Source organism: Pelmatolapia mariae, linkage group LG18 (genome assembly GCF_036321145.2).
Source record: "Pelmatolapia mariae isolate MD_Pm_ZW linkage group LG18, Pm_UMD_F_2, whole genome shotgun sequence".
NCBI classification, from domain to species: Eukaryota; Metazoa; Chordata; class Actinopteri; order Cichliformes; family Cichlidae; genus Pelmatolapia; species Pelmatolapia mariae.
This window is the reverse complement of record NC_086243.1, coordinates 28,850,139-28,874,703: the sequence shown is the minus strand read 5'-3', so window position 1 is coordinate 28,874,703 and position 24,565 is coordinate 28,850,139. Positions and strand designations below refer to the sequence as shown.

General features: G+C 41.3%; 1 protein-coding gene across 5 annotated transcripts in view; it reads left to right on the top strand.

Annotated features, from left to right (window-relative positions):
• The window catches only part of pard3ab (par-3 family cell polarity regulator alpha, b), a 238,652-nt gene that overhangs the window by 92,405 nt on the left and 121,682 nt on the right, over positions 1–24,565 (top strand). For all 5 annotated transcript variants that reach the window (XM_063462892.1, XM_063462889.1, XM_063462891.1 and 2 more), the window contains exons 6-9: positions 15,429–15,517; positions 17,437–17,520; positions 21,191–21,316; positions 23,212–23,621. In XM_063462892.1, the coding sequence (XP_063318962.1) occupies positions 15,429–15,517; positions 17,437–17,520; positions 21,191–21,316; positions 23,212–23,621 (709 nt within the window). The remainder of the gene's footprint in view (positions 1–15,428; positions 15,518–17,436; positions 17,521–21,190; positions 21,317–23,211; positions 23,622–24,565) is intronic.

Below are 24,565 nucleotides of genomic sequence, written 5' to 3'. Positions count from 1 at the left end.
CTCTTTCAGCTGTAACATTTTATGTATTAGGACATAATGGAAAATAATAATCTGGTCCTCTGCAGGTCTTAAAGATGATGTAAATACAACCTCAGGTGAATTATTATTGTTAGTTATTTAACAAAAATTAAGCCAAAATGCAGAATCAGTGGAAAAAAGCTGAGTAATACCCTTCCTGCTTCCATAGGAATTAAAGGGGTAAGTAGCAGCCAGGTGCCGCTAATCAGATCTGTTTAATTAATTCATCATCAGCAAGTGTGAGCGCACCTAAAAAAAAAAAAAGCAGGACTTTTGGCAGTTTGCTGGACTGGAGCCTTCAAGTGTTAACACAGTGACATCAGCAATGATCCTAAACAAGCAATTGTTGCTGCCCATCAATCTGGGAAGGGTTGTAAGAACATTTCAGAACTATTTGAAGTGCGTCATTCTAAAGTGTGAGAGATTATTCGCAAGAGCAAAACATTTGAGACAGCTGCCAGTCTTCCCAGGAGTGGATGCCCCTTCCAAATTCACCCCAAGGTCAGACCGTGCATTGTTCAGAGAACCTGCAAAAAACCCTGAAAAAAAACCAAGAACTATATCTCAGACTCTACAGGCTTCAGTTAGCGTATAAAACGTCAGCACAAACGGCCACATATTAAACTGTCAGGCGTGATGGTGGAGGGGCAATGATTTTGGCTTGCTTTGCAGCCAGAGGACTTGGGCGGCTTGCAGTCATTGAGTTGACCGTGACCACTTCTGTATGCCAAAGACTCAATCTGTCTGACAGAGTGTGTCATGCAACAGGACAAGGATCCCAAGCACACCAGCAGATCTACAGCAGGAATGGCTGGTGGGAAAAAGAATAAAGACAGAATCAAGTGAATGGCCCAGTCAAAATCCAGACCTCAACCTGATTGAAATGTTGAGGCAGGACCATAACAGAGCTGTGCAGGAAAATCTCAATAAACTAAAGCAAGGTTGTGGAAAGAGCCAAAATTCATCCAATAATAGCACAGGAAATGCTTACTTTAAGCTATTACTGCTAAAGGGACTTCTACAAGTTGTAAATCATGGAGTGGACTTTGTTTTTCACACACTGCACCTTCATTCTGGCTTAATTTTTGCTAGATAAGATGAAGATGAAATCTTTTATTTGCCTTTTTCACACAGTCACCAGATCTGGGTGCATATCTGGGGGGAATCTTACAGTCAAATAATACAAATATAAAACAAAATGCACACATTTTGGTAAGGGTTATTTTTTAAAGATAAGAAAAAAGAGGCATGTGTCAAGTAATTGACATATTGCCAGTTATGCAATTGTAACTAATGACAGAGTAATATGTCATGTTTACTATCTAAGGACATATCTACCTAATTGTCATACCCCCTCCTCTTTCTTTCACATACTTGTGAACAAAAGATTCGATTCATTATATCTAGTAATCTGGTATTGTGACAAGACTGGCTATGTTTAATTTAAAATTAAAAAAAAAATACAGGAGGCTCTTCTTACACTGTGAGAAGTTGAAATACGATCCAGGAAGTATATGGAATATCTCCATGAGCTTGCAGTGTTAACATACTGGCAGTTATTTATCGTCCATCTCAATGATCATGAGGTTAAAAGCAGAATAATGCTATTCAAGCCAGCGTTGCACCGGCCCGTCAGTCCCATTGCCAGCTCACATGTGCTTACAGAAATATTTTTTTTAAATTCTGTATTTTTCCCATAGAGCCAAAGCTGGCCTTTCTGCAGCTCATGTTTCAACTTTAAACAGACTTGAACTGTGAGAATGAAGTCTCAGATGTTTATGTACTTAGCCAAACATGATCAAAGTGACCTTGAAATGACGATCTGCTGGTTGTGACCAGCTATTGCTCGCTTGTTTAAGCAGTGTGGTTGTTAATTTTGTGTAGTAGTTGTTTCATGTTCCGTGGGAGGAGTTGTTTTTTATTAATTATATTCATACACAGAGAGATGGCTTCATTTTTTTCCTTTTTCTGTATTTCTAAAGGCCTCTGAGGAGGAGTAATGTTGCTGTTGTAATAATAAGAAGGTTACAGTAACAGTTTCTTTCACACATGACTGAAGGACAAGGACATCATGCTTACAGCCTTAAAGCCACCTGGAATAACCGCCCGTGTTTGACTTACATGTCTCCGTCCTTCATTTACAAACGTCTCCACATGTGAAATCCAGTCTCACATATTCATCATTGTTTATTTGACATATGCTTCCGCTGCTGTTGATTGAACAAATTCTTTGCTTAAACACCCCCCTCCTCTTTTTTTCTTCCTCTGCTTCAATCAGGAAGACGTTTAGGAGAGTTGAATTAGCGTCAGCTTTTTTTAGAGCGACACATCGTTACTCCAAAAAACTTTCCATTTCACTTCATCTTTCCGTTCTCACAGATCCCGCTCCTCATCTCTCTCTATTGATCCTCCTCTTCTCTTTGCTCTTTATATCCCGTCCTCACATCAGCCCCTTTGTTTTGACTCCTCTCATTTCTCTTTTCTTTCTGTCTGTTCTTTGGTCCTCCACTCCTCATCACCTTTGATCTTTTGGTTTTAATATGACAGAGAGCTGTGGGAGCCCAGATCTTTTCCAGCCGGGAGGGACGCAGGGAGAGAGCCGGAACAGAGAGACGGATGAGAGATGAAAGACAGCTCTCCCCCTCTTGTGGGTACACAGTTTTCCCAAAGGGAGCTCCATCTTAGGCTGCAAGCTGCTGTCAGGACATTGCAGGCACACACACGAGCATGTAATTCCATGTTGCTCACCTGCTACCAAGAAGTAATTACACCTAAAAGAGACCTGCGCTGGTTGGACAGATGGTAGCTCTTTCTCAAAACTTAATCCACCTGTTGCCTGTTGATGTTCAGGAAGGGTTAGAAACACATACAGCAGAGACTGAAATCCAAGATAAGGATCTCAGTTTTGTACATCTGCAGCGCTCTACGGGCTCCGTGAGCAACAGAGTTTATCGGCGGTCTATAAAACGATCAAAGACAGATGAGAAGGATGACAACAGCAGGTGCCAGCTGTTATCAGAGGAGAATCAGAGATCTGACAAAAGAGGGATGGAGCTGATTATTGAGGTCTGTTGTGCTCTGGAAACGAAACCTGCCCACCGAAGAGTCGGGCAGATTGTTCTGAAATGAAGGACGACAAGTACACATCCAAAACAGCTGATCTCAAAACCTGCAAGCAGGTTCAAAGTGCTTTTTTTTTTTAAACATCTGAATAAAACTGTAATAGTGAATATAGATGAAACCTTTTTTTCATCCCTGGGTTTTAGCCTCCAGAGTGATTTGCCAGTTCACTACAAATTAATTATTTTTGCCCTCATTTGCAAAACATGAGAATTTCAATTTGTTAATTAGCTTAGTTTTGATTTCTGTCCAGAAAGGGTCCAAAACAGGCAGAAAACTTTATAGTAAATGCAAATCATCAGTTGATAAGACCAAAAAATGTCAAATATGTGACATGCTGTAAGGCCTAGGTGGATTTCTCTAAAATGTAAAAAAAAAAAATCAAATTCTTAAAATTGGGGCTTATTTTAAATTACAGTTCCCTGAATTCTAATAGTAAGAATAAACACTCTTATATACTGAACTTTCATTGTTTTGACTGATGCGCTATGTTCAGTCAAGTTTTTGACTCATTAACGGTGCTGTGAGAGTTACAGAAGTTCTGTTGAAGGTACAGAACGCATTGCTGCAGGAAGGAAAAAGCCAGAGGGAGATGATAGAGAGAAATTTTGTTTTTCCCCTTGACTTGTTTATATAGACACGCTCTTCTCAGCAGCAGCCATTACAGTTTGAGTCAGTCAGAATAATGGCTTTCAATCTGACATCTCTACCGCTGTGTGTGTGTGTTTTTCTTGTCACTATTATCTATAGCTCCCTTCCTCTCAGAGGGGTAGTTTGGTCAGCTTTACCTGTTATTTTGCTCTATTGCAGCGGCTCTATCGGGAGTGTCATCTTGGTAAATGGTGCATCACATAACAAGCTGTGTGACTGGCCACGGCTCATCCTGGTCACCTCTGTTGTAAGGGCGTATGGCGAATACACCACGAAGATTAGACCTGCAGTAGCTCTAAGACCTCTGATGAAAGCACACAAATGAAAAAATACTTCAAGTTTGACGTAAGCTCTATAAAGAAAACGCTGTTTGGGTTTTTGTTACTGTGGCAGCTAAAAGGTTGATGTTGTAACATCAGGAAGTACTTGGGTTCATTATTTGATTATTTTGTTATAAATGATATCTACTCTTCATGCTCTAAAACATCCCCATACCCTCGCCACTCCAGCTGTGTTCTGTCTCCAGGTGAATAATTTCAGAAAACTACCAACATAAAAGACGTTTCATTGCGCTAACACCATTAGAATGTCCAGGAAGTAAATATTGCTTCAAACGTGTTCACCACTTCCTTCCTCTGTCAGGGTATTTGTCTGAAATTGAACGTACTTGCAGAGATTTGAACATGCTGCATTAGTGCAGAGCTTGCTCAGATAGCTTCAGTGTAATCAGCTGGTATGTACTGTTTATGCAAAGAATCATGGTATATTTGAAGTTGACAGTTCTTTCGTGACTTTTAGAAGATCAATCAGCAGCTTAATCAGCCCGGGAGGTCAGTTTAAAAGAATTACACAGCCCTCCTCAGCACACTGAGTCTGTGTTTTTTCTGTCCAACTGAACATGTTTGAACTGCTCATTATTTTGAGCATTCATGTTGATTAGCTTCCTGAGTTAAAACCTTTAGAAGCTGACACGCGCAACAGCAAAAACTTCAGTAATGGCACCGCGCCTCGTTACTTTTATGCAGCATGTTTTTGCAACATACGCATATGCACCCCATCCCCTTTATTTGCTCTCTAAATGGAATGTAATTGCACTTCAAAGTTTATATATGCAAGTAAGTGCAATGTGTGTAGGCTTGATCTGTTCCAGTTGCCACATATTTCGACTCTCCATATGGGATGCATATGGTTTAAAGTCGAACACATTCGCTCTTCCTCCTGTTTCTCGTACCGCCACTCTGTGTGGCTCATATCAATGGATGTAGCGTCACCATTCAGGATGGTGACAATGGCAGGTATAACCCCCACAGCAAACATTAGATAGTTAACCCCCTGGTGGTATTTCCAGCTCACTTGTGCGACTCTCCTTTAGTATTTCTAAATACTCTGTTTGAATGATTGACATATCCGGAGAACCTCAAACTTTCAGCTTCTTTTTTGTTTTGACAGCCAAAAGTGTGAAAGTGTAAAATGTCAGAAGATCTCAGAATCCCCTCAGATTTATAGCTGGGAGTTTTCAAAGTGTCATTTGTCATCCTTTGAACGAGCTTTGTCGTGGCTCTCTGTCCCTCGTGTAATGCGTTTTTGTCCGTCTCGCTATCTGCCTCTCTGTCATCCTTTGAGTCACTCCCTCAATCTACTGTTCCTTTTATTCTGTAGTTTTTCATTTCTCTGTCCCATCACTCGCTTCATCTCCCCTTCACTCTCTGGAGGAATACTGATACACCTCTCTGTAACCTTTATATTCAGTTATTTTTCCTGTAGACTACATCTGATAACTTTGGGAAAGGAATAAAGTTGGCTTAAAAGGGAAACCCCCCTTTGCCCTCCTCCGCGTCCTCAGTCAGACTCACAATACAAGCGTTTTTAACACAACCCACAAATTTACTTCAAACGAGACTGACTGAGCTCTTAGGGGACATCGGCTTCTAAAATGTGAGTTTTGAAATTGCTTTGATTCCTGATGAGGCCTCCATTGTCTATTATGTTTGAGTAAATTGCATTGCATATTTTGGTGCGCTGATACCCCTCCACCAACCCCAGCCACTTTGATTGAATTGGATCGGAGAAATTGCAGTTGAATTAAGTGGATTGCTACAGCGGCTCTGCGGTAATTTAGGAAGTGCTGGAAGTCTCATTTTGTGCGCGCCGATATTACTGCTGCCTCTTGTAGTTCCATGAGGTACATGGGAGTGTCGCAGAAACAGTGCTGTATGTGTGGAGCCGGGGCTGTGGAAAGGACGTGCTGTCGCTGTCAGCATTTTTTTTGTCCTTCAAAGACACCTAAACTTTTCTGGAGTGTGATTTTTGTACATTTACCTAGAAAATCATAGTCTCCACTGTTCTGCAAAGGCTTTTCACCAGAACCATGGGGACCTAGAGCTGTTAGGGACTGGCAGTAATGAGTTAACACAATACTTTTGTTCAACCCTTTGAGTTAAAGTTAAAAGTCTGCACTTCCATCACATCTTAATTGTTTGATTTGAAATCCACTGTGGTGGTATACAGAGGCAAAGTTGTAAAAATGTTATGACTATCTCGAGGTTACAGGAGGCACACAGCGCAGCGGAGGGAGGAAGGGGGAAATACATTATAAAAAAAAAAATGGGAAGATTTCCTTCCAGGAGAAAGAAGAAAAATATCCTACCATCAGGAAAGCTGAACACATTAAAATGGAAAATATAAACATTTACACACTCTTCTGGAGGATCAAGTAAGATCAAGGAGGGGATGAGCTTTTTAATGTTTTATTTACCGGTCTAAATAAAGGGCTTACAATCCAGCCCTGTGAGACGTGTGAGAAGAAATAAATCAGAAGAAAACGCACAAGATAATTTTACCTGAAACCATCAAATATAGAGAAGAAATGAGAAGAGTGACTGTTCTGCAGAGTGACCTCGAGAAATCATTTAGTCCGTCAAACCCGCTCCTCATCGGGCTCATCGGGAGACATCAGATATGGAGAGTTGATGAGGATGACCTCTACGTTCAAATAAAGAATTATATTTGCACGGTGATGCCCTTTTGCATTGAAAGAAGGAAAAGTAGCCTCTTTGATAGGGGTCACAATCAGAGACGGTGCAAACGACCTTCACAAGAGAGTGTTTTGGGAGTGCGCTGTATCAGCAGGCCCTTAGAAAGAGGCAATAAGAGGAAGAGAGATGAGTTCAAAGAAGGTGACTGTGGATTGGGAGTGATGGCACTGTAACCTGTTATGAGGATTAATTTCGGCACAGAATTTTCCTGCATAAGGAGTTTTCTTGAGGAATAACGGTCTCTGCATCTGCTAGTTTTGAGCTGGAATCTGTAGTACGGCTGCCACCAGTCCAACTACGCCTGAAACCCAACAGTTTGAAGATGGGACTTACTGTCCTACCATCGTAAAGCTGTGGCAGTGCAAGGATGGGTTGAAGATAATGTCCCCACATCTGGTGAATGGACGTATTGTTGCTATTGAATAGAAGTTAACGCTTTCACAGGGGCCGGTGAGAGAACTACGCAGATCAATCAAACTGATTGGGATGTTTGGCAACAAAGGAAAGCTGGCTGGGACTGAGTCACTGCGAAATAATCCTGAGCCGGGGGAAACTATTCATGCCAGCCTGGCGCTGCAGACACAGAACCCAGAGATAACGGACGGGACCAAAGAAATGCAGCCGAATTCATCTTATTAACGCTGAACCCTGAACTTTAATGTGGGGCCTGGTTTACAATATGTGGTCTAGTTCATCCTAATGGTGTTGGATAACACTGTAAACCTGACTAAGGTCAGGGATAATTCCCCCAAACCAAGAAAAGCATTTCTTCATTTACCTCCCTTTGACATTAAAATGGAGAAGGCACCCCAGAGTCAAATATCACAATTTATTTGCAAATAAATTAGATTACCAATGTGTTAAACAAAAGTAACCACTGGGGCTGAAAAAGTGGAAAAAAACAAGCCTGCAGTTCCTCTAAAGGCCACATGAGGCTGGCTACAAAACCAAGAAGGTCCACGTAGACTCGCAAGAGCAGAAATAAAATAAACATGTTACAGTTTGATACAAAAACAGTGCTAGCTATAGAAAGTTTGCATTATATATGTCATGGTTGCTGTAACTGACAGGTGGATGCTAACACATGCGGCTAGCTTTCTGCTCGGCTAATTAGAGTCACTGTACTGATCAAACAGCCATGTTTGTGGTGTCGGTGTTATAGGATACATTTAATGCAATTATCTGACAAAAGCCTGACCAAGTCTATTTTCATCCACCAAAAGTAGAACATACAGGATTTTATTTGTATGCTGCTCAGCAGAAATGAGCTGGTATCTGTTTTCTGTATGTTAGACCAATACAGTGTATCGATGCACTTTGCCCTCCACCCAGGCTGTAAAAAAAAAAAAAAAAAAAGATGCACACACTAAACCGAGGCTTCAAAGCAGGACTTCAAAAACCACTGGGTGACCTCCCAGTGGCAACATTAATCTATGGGCAGATAGCATGACGCCATAAACCAGTTTAAGGGTCCCAAAGCAACTGAAATGGGCTGAGACCAAAGAACTCAAATGATTGAAGTTAAGGTCGTCTTTGTTCATATTATGTTTAAATGATCAGGCAAAACAAGCTTTTAAAAGTTGAGGAGGACCAGTTAAGTTAACACTCATTGTAATTCAATACAGCAACACAATAAAATATTGTTATTCCATTTTTAACAAGCACCACTCACTAGAACGAGAGAACATTTCCTCCCCTTACACTGGAGGAACTGTTCAGCCATGTCACAATACGGGAAAATCTTACAGCAAATTGTTTAGGACTCATTTAAGAGAGAGAAAAATATTCAAATCCTTCTCTGTGCCAGGATTTAAGAGAAGTGACACCACAAAGATGCATAGACTAAAGATAAAGTAAAGTCCTTGAAAGTGAAATACATTCAAAATCGCACGTTATCTTTTGAAATCTTCTATATTTTTTTCAATATACCCTTCATGCAAAACCGCACAATTCACATGAACACGTAGCGTTCTCCCCTCCTTGTGTAACACCCCGACAGGCTGCCAGGATGATATAAACTCCGATAACGTCCCCTTGGCTCAATAAATCCTCGAGTTATTGACGATGCCGTCCGCCCGTCTGGATCCCATTATCAAAGTGTCTTCAAAGGAGACTAATTGAATTAGTGCAGGGATCTGTAATTGAAAGCTTGCTTTTAATGATGCATTGTGGTCTTGCACGGAGACAAGCATCAGCATTCATTATACGTCTCTGTGTCGGGATGGATTGGACTGTGTGCAGCGCAATATCAAACTTATCAGGGACACGAGGTTTATTTGATCCTGCATCAAATGTTTAAAGCTAGTAAAGCTGAACTTGAGATGAGCTAGTATTCTTTTACTATTTGCTATTTTTATCCTCTTAGCTGGATGTCTGCCTCCTCTCTGCCGTCGATGAATAAGACATCGAAGGTCATGTGCAGCCATGTTTGATCATTACATCCCTTGACGTGATGAAATGTGTGAGTCCATTCAGGTGGCCTCTAATGAACCTTTTGAGTGCTTTCAGTAAATGTTCTGGTGAAAATCTGAAGCTGTCTGTATTTGTTGTCTAACTCACCAAGAAATTGAGTAGATTTTTTTTTTGTTGTTGTTTTTATTTCTTTCTGAAAGGGTCACACAGCCACTGCCCCAGAAACTATTAGTGGTTTTGTGGTCCTGTTGTTATTGTCTGTCTTTAAGGAAAGATTCTCATTGTATTGAAGCACTTTCGGCTTGTGTACGAGTTGCTCTGCTTTAGTTATTTTAGGCAAAGTGCTAATCCTAACAAACCACTTCTCTGTTTTAAAGTCTATCACATCATTATCTCCAACATTACAGGATTTTTCCATGAGGGGAAAAAGAACTTAAAAGCTTACAGCAGCTGTCTTGAGCTCACGGAAGACCGAATGCTGCAAAGATGGTCTGGAGCTTTATTTGAAGTCCACCTTTAACTTTCATCTGTCTGTCAGCCACAGATGGTGTGTGGTGGCTTTCAGGTTAGAGGTTAAAGGTTAAGGCTAATTTATAGTCTTTAGTTCAGTGTTTCATCCGGTTGTGAACATATGGAGTTCTGCTGGAGAGGACACAGATACCAGTTAACACAGATAAATGTTTGTGCGCTTGTGTTTTAATGTAGCATTGGTTATCTTGAAAATGAAAGTTCATTGAAGTAATAGGACTGTGCAATATAACTGCATGTATATATGACATTTTGAAATAAAACAGAGTGGAAATCCAATTCCAATGCAAAAGTACTGAAATAATAGGAGGAAAAAAATCACATATTAATGAGCACCATTCATTTTTAAGTGTTTTTAAAAGTAAAGATTAAGACCTCGTATCATAATGAAACTGAAAATAAAAAGGTGCTATATTTTGACGATATTTTGTGATATATTTATATTTTTATCGTTCACTTTTGAGATTTTAAGTAGTGTCATTTTGAATTTTATTGTGTAAAACTGCATATTTACTGCACAGTAGCCAGTATGTAATGCTAATCATATAAGAGCACCTAAGTTGACGGGTCATGGATGTTGACCAGCGGTTGCAACTGAACACAGGCAGCCTGGTATAGTCTATTTATTCTGTTTTTAAAATCTAAAAAATAAATTGCCAAGAACAGAATGTCTGATTAGCCTGCCTGTGTGCATATAAAGCTTTATTTATACTTTGGCTCTATGATGGCCTTTAGACATTTAATTATTCCTAACCCTGCTGTTTATTTTTACTGATTTTAAAAATGCAGCATTTTGCAAAGATTGATTTTTATGCGAGGCACCACTTTGTATGATTCTTTTTTTTATTTTTTAACTTTGACTTGACTTAATTGGCACTGCTAACAGTCAGCTTGACAAAGCAAATCAGCACTTCTCACCACTGCACCAGTTCAAAGCACTTCCTGTGAAGTCTTTCTCAGAGGTTGTCACGATGAAGGGCAGCTTTAACATCAAACCTAATGATCAAAAACTTTCCGTACTCCGGAGACACAATCATTCATATTTAAACGGGTGGGGATTTTAAAATTTTAATGCGCGTTTCAAAGAAATGAAAGGATCCAGGTACGATGCCACAAATGACTGTAACTACGGTTGTTACTGATTTTAAACATTTACGCTCACCGTCACATTTAACATTCCTGCCACGTCAAAATGTTTGCATTTGGTCTCTGCAGATTTGTGTCAGCGTCTTTAGAAAGTTGTACTCGTTTCTGCAAATAACACTCACTCCTCTATCTGTCTGCGTGTGTGTGTGTGTGCGTGTGTGTGTGTGCATTCGCATCAGTTCGTAAGTGACAGCATGGTCAAAGTGGCAGGACAGGGGAGTGGGCAACACTTCATTAAAGTGCAGCAATACTCCACTCAGTCTCCCTCCCATGCATACACACTAGGTGCAGACCACTTCATTTAGTCTGAGAGATAGAAAGGACAGGCCCCAATGGATTCTCCTATTAATCTTTAATGAGCCCCCGGGCCTGAAAACTGCCTGCCTGCCTCTACTTTTCCACATCCAGGAAACAAACAATGACTCGGCTGGAAAACACATCGGCCGCCGGCCCTCGTACCTGCCTGTCTGCCTGCTAGCCATTAACCCCCCAACTCGGCCCTGAATTATTAATGCTTCTATCCTTTGCTTTGCTCGCTCGGCCCCCTCCCAGCAACGGGAATGGGCGACGTCTTGATTGTGTGGTTTGCAAAGTGTGGCGATGCCTCTCAGAGTGTCTCCAGCTGGACTTCTGAAAAGGATGCCGAAGTAAAAAAAATTTGTTCCATTAAACTGGTCGAATCAAGTTGTCGCCGAAATTGTCTGAGAAAAACAATTTTTTGTTTGTTTGTTTTTTCTTTACAGCGAGTACTTGCTTTTTTTTAATTGCACGTCTCTTCCCTTCATCTCTTTTGAAGCTTTCAGTCATTTCACAGAAAGTTCATCAGCAGATGGTGTTATCCATGTTTCACTAGTAAACTTTCTATTGTGTTGATGTTATTTGACGACAACTGGCAAATCCATCTATGCACATTAGCCCATGGGAGTTGCCATGAATGAATAATATGATGCTGTTAATACATTCTTCCCGGCACACTTTGTCTTTTATAAATGTCTCTCATTTTGTTCCTCTAATGAAATAAAACAGCGTGTGCTGTGATGAATGTGGATCTCATTTGGTCTTCCCCAGATAGCGACTCCTCTCCCCCCCTCTGATGTCCCCCTGCCTCACTTCCTCATCTCCTGATAAGTGTTGAATAGTATTAGGATTAGGCGCTCTGAGGTGCTATTGTTTCTCTGCCTGCTGGATTTTTCTCTTGCTCTGGTTTTTGTGTGTTTTCTTTCTAATGTGCACATGAACAAGGCTGCATGGCTTTGGCAAATATTCAGTGGATGATTAGATCATAGGTTTGCACCATTTTATAGAAGAGTTTTTCTGCAATGTCAAAATGACACATTAGGAATCTTCTCTTTTAAAATATTATTATTACATAACTTCTTTATGATGATGTAAAAACTTGGAATTCGGTGCTTCTCTCCACCGATCAGAGAGAGCTCTTTTAAGAGCCACGCTGGCTTCTTTATAGTGTTCCCCATAGTGCTTATATTATCATCTCTGTATCCAGGAGACTGAGGCAGAACACTTTAATGTTCTTCTTCATTGAGCCATTTTTGAACTAAATTTCTCATTTGATGATGCAGAGAATATTGAATATTATTAGATACAGCCACAGTAAAAGTTGCAAAATATAGCACTGAAACTTTATTGCATTTATGATGCAATTGTCTAAGTTGTTAGTGCTGCACTACTGTAAGGGGGATGGATGGATTAAAAATTGTCTAACAGCATGTCTAACATGTTTGCTGTTGTTTATCTATGCATATGTGATGGAAGATCAGTGGTTCCATTCATTTAAATAAATAAATGATATTAATGTTGGTGGTGGCTGTGTAAACTGCAGTGTGTTTTGCATTTGAGCACAGCTTGTTCACACACAAATTGGGCAAAACAGCGATGAGACATTATAAGACTGTCCTGCACTATTATTCTGCACTGTGTGTAGCATATATCATGTCTCGTACAAAAACCCAGAGAGAGTCAGTGGAATGAATAAAAAGTTGACTTGGATGCTAAATAAATGTTGCATGGATAGGTTAGCTGGCTAATGGCTTCCATGTAAAAAGCACATGTTATTTATACTTTGTGTTATTACACTAACTAATGATGATGTTTTCAATACCTTGTTTTGGGGGATTCAGGGCTTTTCAGAAATAATGTTAGAAGAAGTTGTGAAACCTTTGTTCTGCAGTTAGCTCAACAACAATACTCAATTACAATTACAATTTTTGCAAAGCAGTACTTTTTTTGGTAGGTGATTTTCTGAACAGTTGCTAGAGGGCTAGAAAAAGCCTCTTTCGGCGGTCGTTAAGTTGAAACAAGGAGCTGATGTGTGATGAACACTGCTGTAAGTGGCAGGGAAGTCGAGTGCCAAAGCTGATATAAAGAAAAACTAAATCATGAAACAGAAAGCTGAATGTCTATGGATCAAAAAGTTTAAGATTTATGCATCTCTTCAAATTTAGAATAGAAAACGGTCACAGGTAGCCAGATCTGTGACCAAACCAAATCTTGCTAAAAGCAATGTGGTTAACAGTGGTTTTGCTCATGTGGTGTAAAAGATGCTGTGTTTTTCATCAGTGTTTCCCACTGCACGATGAAATAGTTGTATGTGGTGGTTTGGCCAAAGGTTTTTCATGAGGTTAAAGTAAATCTTGGTGCTGATGGACTAACCCTGGGAAGAATTCAGGGTGCAAAGTTCAGTGCAAAGCAATGCTTATGCTCCTAGTGTGGTTTTGTCTTAATGTATTAGTCAAATCGGCAGCGATTGGCGCTGACATTAAAGTTGGGTCAGTTTGGCACAGAAGTTGTCTGGTTTAAAGCTCCATGGTTAAACTTGAACACACAGCCACACTTTATTAGCAAGAAGACTGGGAATGCACTGGGAAATTTAGAGGTGCGCATGATGAAATGAGCCAAATTTCAATCAGAGGTGCTCAGTGGTTTGAATGGGTGGAGTCCTAGAATTGTACGATTTCACCAAGTATGAGACGCATTAGATTTCAGCATTAGTCATTAGTGTTTGAACACTTATTCCTAACCTGGTCCCCGGATGGCATAGACCAAAACAAAACAAAAAAAGGTGTAAAATAAAAGAAATGTAAGTCCTCAGAGTCCCAGGTGTGTATCCCTGTAAATATGAAAAGACATTTAATTAATATCTAAATTCCTGTAACTTTTCTAACTATCTAGGGTCATTGAAAATTCAGGTTTTTGTCCGTTTGTAAATAATGCGTATACTGCATTTGTCACATTTGTTGACGTTTCTGTTTTCACTGTTACAGTCAGCACTTCGGGCTGGCAGAAGACGACTTCGAAATTAAAAGACAGCAGCCGAAAGTTCTTCACAGTCATGCTTACACTCGTATGCTGCCCTGTAGCTCCATGTCCTCAAGGCAACCAAAGTGTCATGGCAACCGTACGGCAGCCACGGTAACAGCAGGCTCATTTTCATACTGATGAGGCCAGTTGCCGGGGAGGCCTGCGCCTCTGCTGCTGCGGCCGCTCGCTCCTCTCTCCTCTCCAGTGTCGCCCTGAAATTTTAATGACCTTCTTTCTCTGCTTCTCATTTTTCTCCTCTCAGTGCACCTTGTGTGTGTTTGTGCACGCGTGTGTGTCATGAATGTCAAGTTCCCTGTCCAAACTGACACGCACAAAGTGTCCACAGTTAATACAAGAAGAGAACAAAGGCGATGTAATTTTGATGGCGTACGGCTGTAAAGGGCATGTATTTTTATAGCTGTGGAAAACCTCCTCCGGTCTGCTCCTCTTGGCCACATCAGGTTTGCATTTAAGACTTTTTGGGTGGTGGATGGCACTGTTTTTGTGTCAGCATGCAAACAGAAAGGCAGGAAATAAGATGGATGAGGAGCAGCGTTGATCGTGGTCTTATCCTGTTTGTTGTGCCCACTAGGAAACGACACTAGGTCCTGAAGATATAACGGAGGTTCAGTTCTCTAACTGGACACATTTTCAACACGTTGACATGCCGGTTATGCATTCCTGATCTCTGAAATCTGTCTTGAAAACCTCCTGCTGGATCATAGCCGCACATCTCGGAGGTCTGTGAGAAACCATACGCTTCTTGGACTGCGTTCAACTGACGTGAACGTTGGCCAACTCATGGCCGAGCACGAGTGCCCAGTGTGACATATGGACCAACTGGAGTGGCAGAAAATGCTGTGTAGCCTGTTGACAACATCATTTTTCTGTAAAGCATAGATAATGTGAGTGACTGTCAACCAGTTCATTGGCTGGCAAGAAAAACTGGAAAACTGCGTATGCGGTTTCATCGTGGAGACATTTAGTCATGGGTGTGTGTTGCCAACAGTTGTATGGACATCATTCAGTCCTTGAACTAAAACAGGATTCATCTACCTCGCACTTGTAATGTGGTGGCTGAGCTGAATGTTTCAGATTAATCTGTTTATGTAAAAGAGATTCAGACTCAAGTCTTCGTGTGCTTTTTGAGTGTCACTCACTCCAAATTCTTCTTTCTTTTCTCCTTTTGTTTCGTTCCAGGAGGAAGCGGCAAGAGAAGAAGAAAACGGACGGATCGAGCCTGTTGGCCGAGCTGACTCCATTGACCACACTGCTGTGAGGTCACTAGAGTAAGTCACTCGCTGATCAGCGTCTTTTCCTTCGCTAGAATGATGGTTGTAGAGGACGCGCAGCTTTTTCAATCTCATCCTCTCCAAGTGACTCTGACCAGAAGATCATTCAACCTTTGCTGGTCAATAATTGCACTATGGTGTCGCCACACCTCTGTAAGCCAGCGCCTGATGTCTTGCTAATACTGCGATACTGTTTCCGCATCTCAGCAACCTGGTACGTGCAGTGTTAAGTATGATGGACACAACCTAACACGAAGAAGTAACAACTTTGGTTGTTCGAGACTAGAATATCTCTTCAGAGTTGACCGTTGTAAATCTGTTCTCCGCTTGCTTTCTTCACATAATAGGCACTTAAAAGCTAAAGCAGCAGGTTCTATATTGTAGCCGAGGTTTGTTTGTCGAAAATCTCATTTTCAGCCCTGCTTTCTGATTTACATAATTCTCTTTTGTGGGAGCAAAATGATCCTCGTCTCGCCATCAGAGCTCTCCCACGCACTAACCCATTCAGCTTCTGTTATTAACAACTGTGTTTTGTTTTGTTATTTTGCTCCATTGCATGCTTCCAGTTTAATATGCAGGTATGGTATTATTATTCCTATGATTTCCCAGAGACTCTGGTTTCTCCTGCCTCTTAGTTGTCAGTAAGGGGCCCATTTTCCCTGGGCTAATCATAGTCATTGTATCAAAGCTGTGAATGGATTAGATCTAGCATCTTTATAATATTTGCCAGTGTATGGACAGCCTCAGAAATGCAAATAGCTGGAACTGTTTTGGGTTTTCTTTGCTTTTAAATGGATATTAGCACACATATTAATTTACATATAAATGCTTTAACATCCTTAGGAATGCAACTTTCTGTCAGTTCTTTCATTATTAGGTCTCCCCTGTCGCTGTTTTCAGTTTCTACATGCAAAAGCCAAAACATCAGTAAACTTGAGCTTTTTGTACAACTTTTTGGAACATTTTGGTTTGTGTTGCTTACTCAAGGACATCAGACGTGCTTTTTAAAAAAAACTACCTCTGCAGAGATGCACAAACATATCTTTATTGACCCAAAAGTGTTTGTCAAGTCGCAGATGCTCACACCTCTCAAATCTGAGTAACATGTACCATTTGTTCTCAAGGAACCTGATATGTTGATCCAGCATCTTGTCAGGAAGTTGCTTCCTTTCTTTTTTTTTTTCTTGCCAAGTTTGACTGTGCATTTCAGCAGAGTGCTGCCAGAAGAGATTTTCCAGCAGAGCAGAGGAAGCTGAATTCCTCTTTAGGGAACTTATTAGTGCTACAGTGTTAAATTTCAAATTTTGACATATTTCTTTCTTGGATAAGTGGATGTTAAATTTGTCTGTGTGGTTACATTGATTTGACTTGATTGTTTTCTGTACCATTTGGTTTAGGAACTTTCTAATTAACACTCAGTTTCTACCCCACTGTGTACAACTTCAAACAGCACCCATTCGCTTACATGCAGCTTAATTCCGGCTTTGAAAGGGCAATTTTCCACTCCACAGATATTAATGTGTCGTAGGATTAAGGTCCCACGCCCCAAAAAGCAAACACACTGCATTTGTCTCATTACACCCTCTGAAGAGCATCTTAAGTCCGAATTGGGGGTGTGAGAGTTTTTTTGAAAACCTTTTTTTTTTGTTTTCCCGTACATGTGTTTGATTTCTTTGGATTGCTCTGTTTTATTGTGCTTTTTGTCTCCTCTGACTCCTCCTTGACTTCTATTTTTATTTGTTTGTTTGCACCACTGAGCTGTTGTCATAATGTTTCTGTCTTCATTGCCTCATTTCCTGTTTTTATTTTTGCCCACATGGTGTCACCCCTCTCCTCTGATCTCTACCCCCCACCTCCTCCCCAACCCACCTACCCACCCCCGTCTCTCTCTGTCATTCATCCGTCTCCGATCCCAGAGACATTGTCAAACTGGTGGAGGTGTCAAACGACGGTGGGCCCCTGGGGATCCACGTGGTGCCTTTCAGTGGCAGGGACCGCAGGTAAAAATAACCAGAGCAGAACCGCTTTGCTCTTCAGACAGGCTAGAAGAAAATAAATCTGGGGGCCGTTCAGACACGGTGTCCACGGGTTTAACTACGTTAACAGGTTTTTGCATAAAGGTCTTAGATATTTAAAATATGTGTGCTCAAAGGGCCAATTCAGCCTTTTTTTGTTCTGTGACCTGCAGTGCTTTTTATTCATCTAGATTCTTTTGATACAAGTTGCCAGTTCTGGGGTATCATCTGTCTTATTGCTCTTGAATATATTGCAGTCCAGCTGCACTAGCCTTATGATGCTCAAACAGCCAAAAAATACATTTAATGTATCGAGTTTTATGTCGGAACTTTCTTTCTTACCAACTTCTACCAACTTGCATGCATCTATTCATGACAGTGTTACAAGACGTAAATATTGACAGCAATAGCTGTAAGATTAGCTACAGTAGCTGCGCCTTCCTCTCATTAGGCGGATGTATACAGTAAGAAATGAGTTCCTGTATGTAAATGCTCATAGCAAAGTTTGTTGGGGATTTTTTTTGTTTTTAAGTAAGCAGATCATGAATTCTGGATAAAGACATTACTGCTGATTTTCCTTTTTTTTCCTGTTCCAGTTTAAGCATCTTACGGGTCTTGAGTTTTCATTAAATCCAAAAGAAGGCAGACAGAGCATGGGGGAAAAAAAGAAAAGAAAAAAAATCAGGCTAAAAACTAATATTTGCAATTTGCAGTATGTCCTAAAATTGTAAAATATCTTCATGAACATGCCAAAAAACTGCCAAACTGTGTCCATACTTTAGTTATTAATGTGGTTTAGTTTGTGGCAACTTATTTATAAAGTATTGTACTTTTGATTAAAAACGCCAGTATGTTTAAATTAAATTGTGCTATGGCCACAGTCCAGTTTTTCCAGTGTTTCCAGTTTGGCCTCACTAAGAGGGGACAGATTTTGCTGGCTGACTGTCCACTTTGCACCCGAGCCGAGTGTTTTCCCTTCATAGATGAGAAAGTTTGCTGGACAAGGACTTAAGAGCAAAATATCGAGTTGTTTATTTGCAGTTTATGCATCAGAAACTGTTCAATAAACCATTTTTTGATCATAGTTTTGAGAGAGAGCTGCAGACAGTGACGTAAAGAATGTGTTTTTTCTTGATTGCGTCATTGCTCGGCTGTTTTTGGATTCTCAGTCTTCATGCTTGGCTGGCTTTTGCTGTGCTGCATCACATTTCTAAAGCCAATATCTCAAAAACTGGCCAAAGCACAACATAACTATCTAGACTGATGAATAGCACTGCAGAGCACACAAAAGCACTATAAAGATCAGACTCTTATTTATTTGGGGTTCCACAGGAAAGTGTTAGCAACATAATGCTACAATTTTAACATGTAGCATTATGTTAAATTCTTTCTGCTAATCGCCTGTGTTTAATTAGGATTTTTTGCAAACATTTGGTCTCTGCCTTTCTTTTCTTTTCTTTTTAAATATATCTTTTCACTTCTAGTTTTGGTTTTTGCCACTGGCACACGTCTGACAGGTTTTATATGTAAGAAAAGAAAATAGGAAAAAAGAAAATTGCCCACTTTAGCTGATGACTTGTCAGCCTTATTGTAGTCTCATAAAAGAAATTCTCCTTGGTTGAATTTGGTTTCTGGTAACAAATGTCACGAAATGTGTTAATTTGGCCTTTTTGATTTTTTGCAAAACCCCTGGAGAGAAACGGGCTGCATTACCTCAGAAACACTCCCACACAGTAATGCCAATGCATGCCACACATTCCACTTTGGTGGCAAAGCCTAATAACTTCATCACTCATACAGGCTGAATGACAAGCACGCACACACACACACACACACACACATGTGCGACCGCAGAGGTTTTCATGCCGGCATCATGAAGCAATTTGCCAGTTTACAGTGATTAATCATGGCTGTTTGGTGTTTGCAGGTGACCGTTTTATTTCTCTGTGGCTGCTGTCACATCAGCTTTACATTATTTAAAGAATACACTGAGCAGTGCACTCACACACACGTCTATACACTCGCATTCAGAAGCACACATGGAACAAAACTCTGAAGGAATTAGTGGAATTTCACATCTGGTTTTTGAAGATCCACATCATGAATGCCTTTGAGGTTATAACGAAACTATAGAGCCAACCTCATGCAGCTAGCTGTCTGCGTAGTTTTAAAGCTGAAGTTTACATGTAGACCTTAAAAAAAAAAAAAAAGCATAAACCCCAGCGCTGACCGGGTTATTTAGGTTTAATATAATGTCATAGTGCTAAGGTATTTCCTGTCTCAGATATTTTCCCACCAGCACATTCCCAGACTTCCTCTACGTATCAATCTAAACTAAGACTCGCAAATGCCATCACTGACTGTAAAGTCTCTGTTGTACTTTATTGAAAATCAAGATCATATCACTTTTCTCTCTGCCCAACGTAATCAGCCTAAAAGCACATTTATAATGTGCTTTTCTGCTATTGGGGAAATGTCAGTTTGGGTGGTTCACCAAGATTAAGATGCCCAGCTTTCATCAGAGAAATGGGCCCCTCCACAGCAAATCACATTGTGTTCTCACTCAAATTCAATCAGCCGAATTGTCTCTGAACTTTTTCAACTCCTGAACTTTTCTGCCCCCCGGAGTAATCACATTCTCATTCATATTGAGTTATAAGCCCGAGGCGAGGGCAAGTATTAAAGCCTAAAATCAACCCAATTTACCTAGGCAACACTCGCTCACACTACCCTCGAAAAATCCTTGATGCTCTCAGACACGGACTATGTGCCGAAGAAGACTCGATTAGGGTCGCGCCGTCTTCCCTACCCATAGCTGATTTTCTTCCTCGTTCTCTGGTCTATAATCCAAAAAGCGCCCTTTCAGGTGAAGTTAGCCCCTCGCTGTGGCTGTGCGGGGAGGCATAAGCCAGTTTGCCACACTGGATTACAGAGCGACAAGCATTGAAGCTCAGCATGGCTGAAGAGCTACAGCGTGATATACCAGCTACTGTCTGCCATCAGTCTTTAATACTGTTGGTTTTTTTTGTTCCTCTCAGAAACCACTTTGTTTACTTTGTATTCAGAAAAAGGACAGAGGAGCTTAAGAGGTTCGAAAATTAACACATGCAAAGCGTCAACCCGACCAGAACTACATTTGAGGTTTTGAATGTGTTGATTGCCTTTGAATAGATGCCTCCCCCACACACAGCCTCTAAAGCACCCTGATGTGATGCGACTATTTTCTCTCATAAGCCTCATTGGTACACTGATGATGCAAATGACAGGACCACACTGTACTCTCTTCACTAGTACTGCATGATGAAGCAGAGGCAGCAATTAGGCATAGTTGTCTTTTTTGCCAAAAAAAGGGCTTTTCATTAGCTTCACATTGATGATTCTTGAATAACCATCTGGCCACGGGAAGAGGGATTGTTAAAATAAAAAAGAGAATTATTTTCTGTGGTCAGAATAATCGAAACTATATTGAATATCAAAGCGTGGTCAAAGATTTTATAACCCCACACAAGGACAAAGACTCTTAGCCAGCTTTTATACAGTGTGCAAAAAAGTCCTAGTGTATTCTTCACCCGGCTGTGCAGGCCACAGTGTTTTAACAGCCATGTTGAATCCACAGACACTGCATCCTCTTGACATGAACTTCTGAACATTTCAGGACTCTTGGCTTGTTGGTCAAGCGTCTGGAGAGAGGAGGGAAGGCCGAGCAGCAGGGCCTCTTCCAGGAGAACGACTGTATCGTCCGTATCAATAACGGAGACCTGCGAAACATCAGATTTGAACAGTAAGACTGCAGCTCACGGGAGCCGTTGTTGAGCTCTGATGGTCCCTGGTCTTCCTGTGTGAATGGCTTTTTCGCACCATCGCCTCTTCCCTAGCTTTTTATACCCATAGTCTGAAACATTCTTCTTCTTTTTGGCTGCTCTCCTCATGCCTATTTTACTCCCTCTCCTGCCGGCGCAGTCTCCTCTGCTGCCTGTCACTGTGCTAAGCTAACCTTTCCCTATTTAACTCCTGTAGGTCAGAGCCTCAATTGCTCAAGTCGTCCCTGCAATCCTCTTAGCCTTTATTCCCTTGTGTTTCAGTAACAGTAACAGCTCCACTGGACTCCTACTCTCGCTACTTTCTCTTTTCTTCTGTCAGAAGGAATGGGAATAAATCTCCTAAAATTCACAGCTTCTCCTTTTCAGTGCTGTTCATGTCTCCTGCTTTTATTCCCTGCCTAACCAAACTCACACATCCACCCATTTTCTAGATCCCGTACGATGCATGCGAACCTATATGCTGTGTATGCAGTACATGCAATATCAGCAATGCAACAATGCAGCGATGCTTTTTTGTTTGCGATGTTCTTTTGCCAGCATTAAATTTATACAAAGTATATGCATGTTTTAAATGCAATAAGCTGCTGCAAACTGATGAACATTATGTAAGACACCTATTATGCAAAGTACCACCCACACGTGACCATGTATAGATGCATCTTGGTGGATTTAACCGTTCCTCGAAACGTAAAGAGTCAAACATATATTTCCCCATTTAACAAACTAATTAAATCAGAATCTAGTCACAGGGATCATTTTGGTTGGTTTCTGATAAGTTCAGGCTTTGAGACTTTTGCTACCACCTCATTATAATGGAGATTAATGGGATTTTACTTTAGTATTATCTCTTACATGACACAGAATTCCTGTGTTGATAATACAAGGAATGTGCTGTCAGATCTGTTTACTGGGTAGAAACTGAGCAGTTGCACCAAAAGTATGAGTGGGGGTATATAAGAATAATTTGGGTGAACCAACCAACTTCTGGATCCCGGTCATGTTGTCATGTTCCAGCCATTCCCACAGTTGGAGCCACAAGTTATGTGATGGGTGGGAATAAAGCTTCCATACATAGTGTTGCAACAAGTGCATTAGTGCAACAGTTGCTCTTGTTATTTATTTTCATAAGGGGGCAGACTACATCTCCTCTGACACTCGATCCAGCCTGAAATTGTAAAGACACCGTGACGAGACCATCCCCCTGAGGGAAGGTTGTTGGTAGCTGGGAAAAGAGGCCCGGAATTTCACAAAGAAATTCTTCGGCAGCGCGACTTTTGGTTATCGGTCTGGGGGTGGAGGGGGAGCAATAGAAATTCTCGCGGCCTAGCATTTTCTCAAACGTCTGTTCAGCTGTCAGGGGACCCACGTTTGCTTTATTGAAACAGGTGGCGCTAACAAGGCTTTGGTTTTACAGGGCGCTGACAGCCAACATAAGTTTCCATTCACACCTAATGTACACGAGCTCAGACCGAAGGGGTTTTAAAAGAGGATTTTCTGCAAAGTATTCGACGACTGGAGGTCTCCTTCATCTGGAGCCAAATGAGGGGATTATGCGATGGAGCTGTTGGGGAGGGTTCAGTCACTTTCTAGAGCCGCTCACGCTGGCAATGAGTATTAATTAACATGTCAGAATGTTCAGGTGGGCGAAGATGGATTTTATATATAGTACGAATGGGTGTGTGTGTTTGAGAGACACTGGGTAGATGGAGTGCTCCACTTGGCAAGTTTGTACAGACAAGTATTGCGTTTGATTGTTAAGTATGTTGAGTTTTGCCTCTGTGTCTATCCTTTGTTCTCTCCATGTCCTTAAACCAGCGTAAAAGTCGTAAATTTCCTCTCACTGTCTTCATCCCAGAGCCCAGAATATGTTCCGTCAAGCCATGCGCTCTCCGGTCATCATGTTCCACGTGGTGCCGTCATCGATGAAGGCCCACTACGAGCAGCTGTCCTACGCTGAAAGGAACCCCGCGTACGCCTCGGGCCGTTTCAGCCCCGACTCCCTCAGCGGCAGCACTGTGTCAGGCATCGACCACACGCCACAGCGGATGTCCCGGCACGGTTCCCAAACGCACCCACACTCCCATCCGCACCCCCATGTGCTCTCAGAGCCGACTGACGGTTACCCTCCTCTGCTTCACCCCGCGGTTTCTGCGGCCAAGCCCCCGACAGGTCACGCCCACTCACCGCAGAAGGGGATGAACTCCACTCCAGCAGGAGGCTATACGAAAAAAGTCGGGAGGAGGCTCAGCATTCAGCTAAAGAAAGGTGAGGAGAGGTCTCCACAAAAACGCACAAACTTTGCTTTAGTGTTCGTGGCGGTTTTGGTTTCAACTCAAAGATGATATATCATAAACCATAACTAGTCTCATAAGCATATTATTAACATTAATTATGTCTTAAGATGTCATGAGGTTAGGTTTTTCATTGTTAAGTAAATGATCCACATGATTTATGATGCAATTTTAACAGTTAAGTTACCATAACTTGGGTCATATCTCTTTAGCTGGGGCAGTCACATCTCAGGCAGTTTAGCTTGTGTTTTTCATTCTGATTGGCCGTAACAGTCTTTTTTTTTTTTTTTTTTTATCCCAGAAAAACATTTGGAGCTTTCATTATCAGGAAAGATCTTTATTGTTTCTGAGGAAGAAAAAAGCAAAGTCATCCTAGCCGCTGTAAAAGGGTTGGGTTATTTCATTTTGTTTGTGAAGCATACTCAGACTCTTTCCAGAGGATCTGTGAGTCTCTTCTCGTGCTGTGCATTTCTCTGGCTTTTTAAGATTTAGAGGAATACACAGCATCAGTCTAACCTTTTTATTTCTACCCAATAAACAAGCAGCTTCCTGATTCCTTGCAAACAAGTGTAGGAACCCTTTGTTGGAAGATGGTTCAAGCACGGAAGCGTGGAATATGTGAACGAGGATGTAAGAGGCTTAAAAACCCCATCCAGAGCTATCCGTACTGATGCAAGATGTGAAAAAGTGGGTGATAAAAGCAAACAGCATCTGGTTAGATGGAAATGTGGAGCAACAGGCGACGTTAGGACTGCAAAGCTGCAGGGATCCTGGTGTACGCTTTGACTGACAGTGGACACAGGTGGTGCAAACCTCTGCCAACAGGATTCCAGGTGTCGGTGCCAGGTCTCAGGGCCAGAGAGCTTGTTGCTAAGCAGCCGCTCGTCCCCGTGCACTGTCAAATGCCACAGCAAAGAG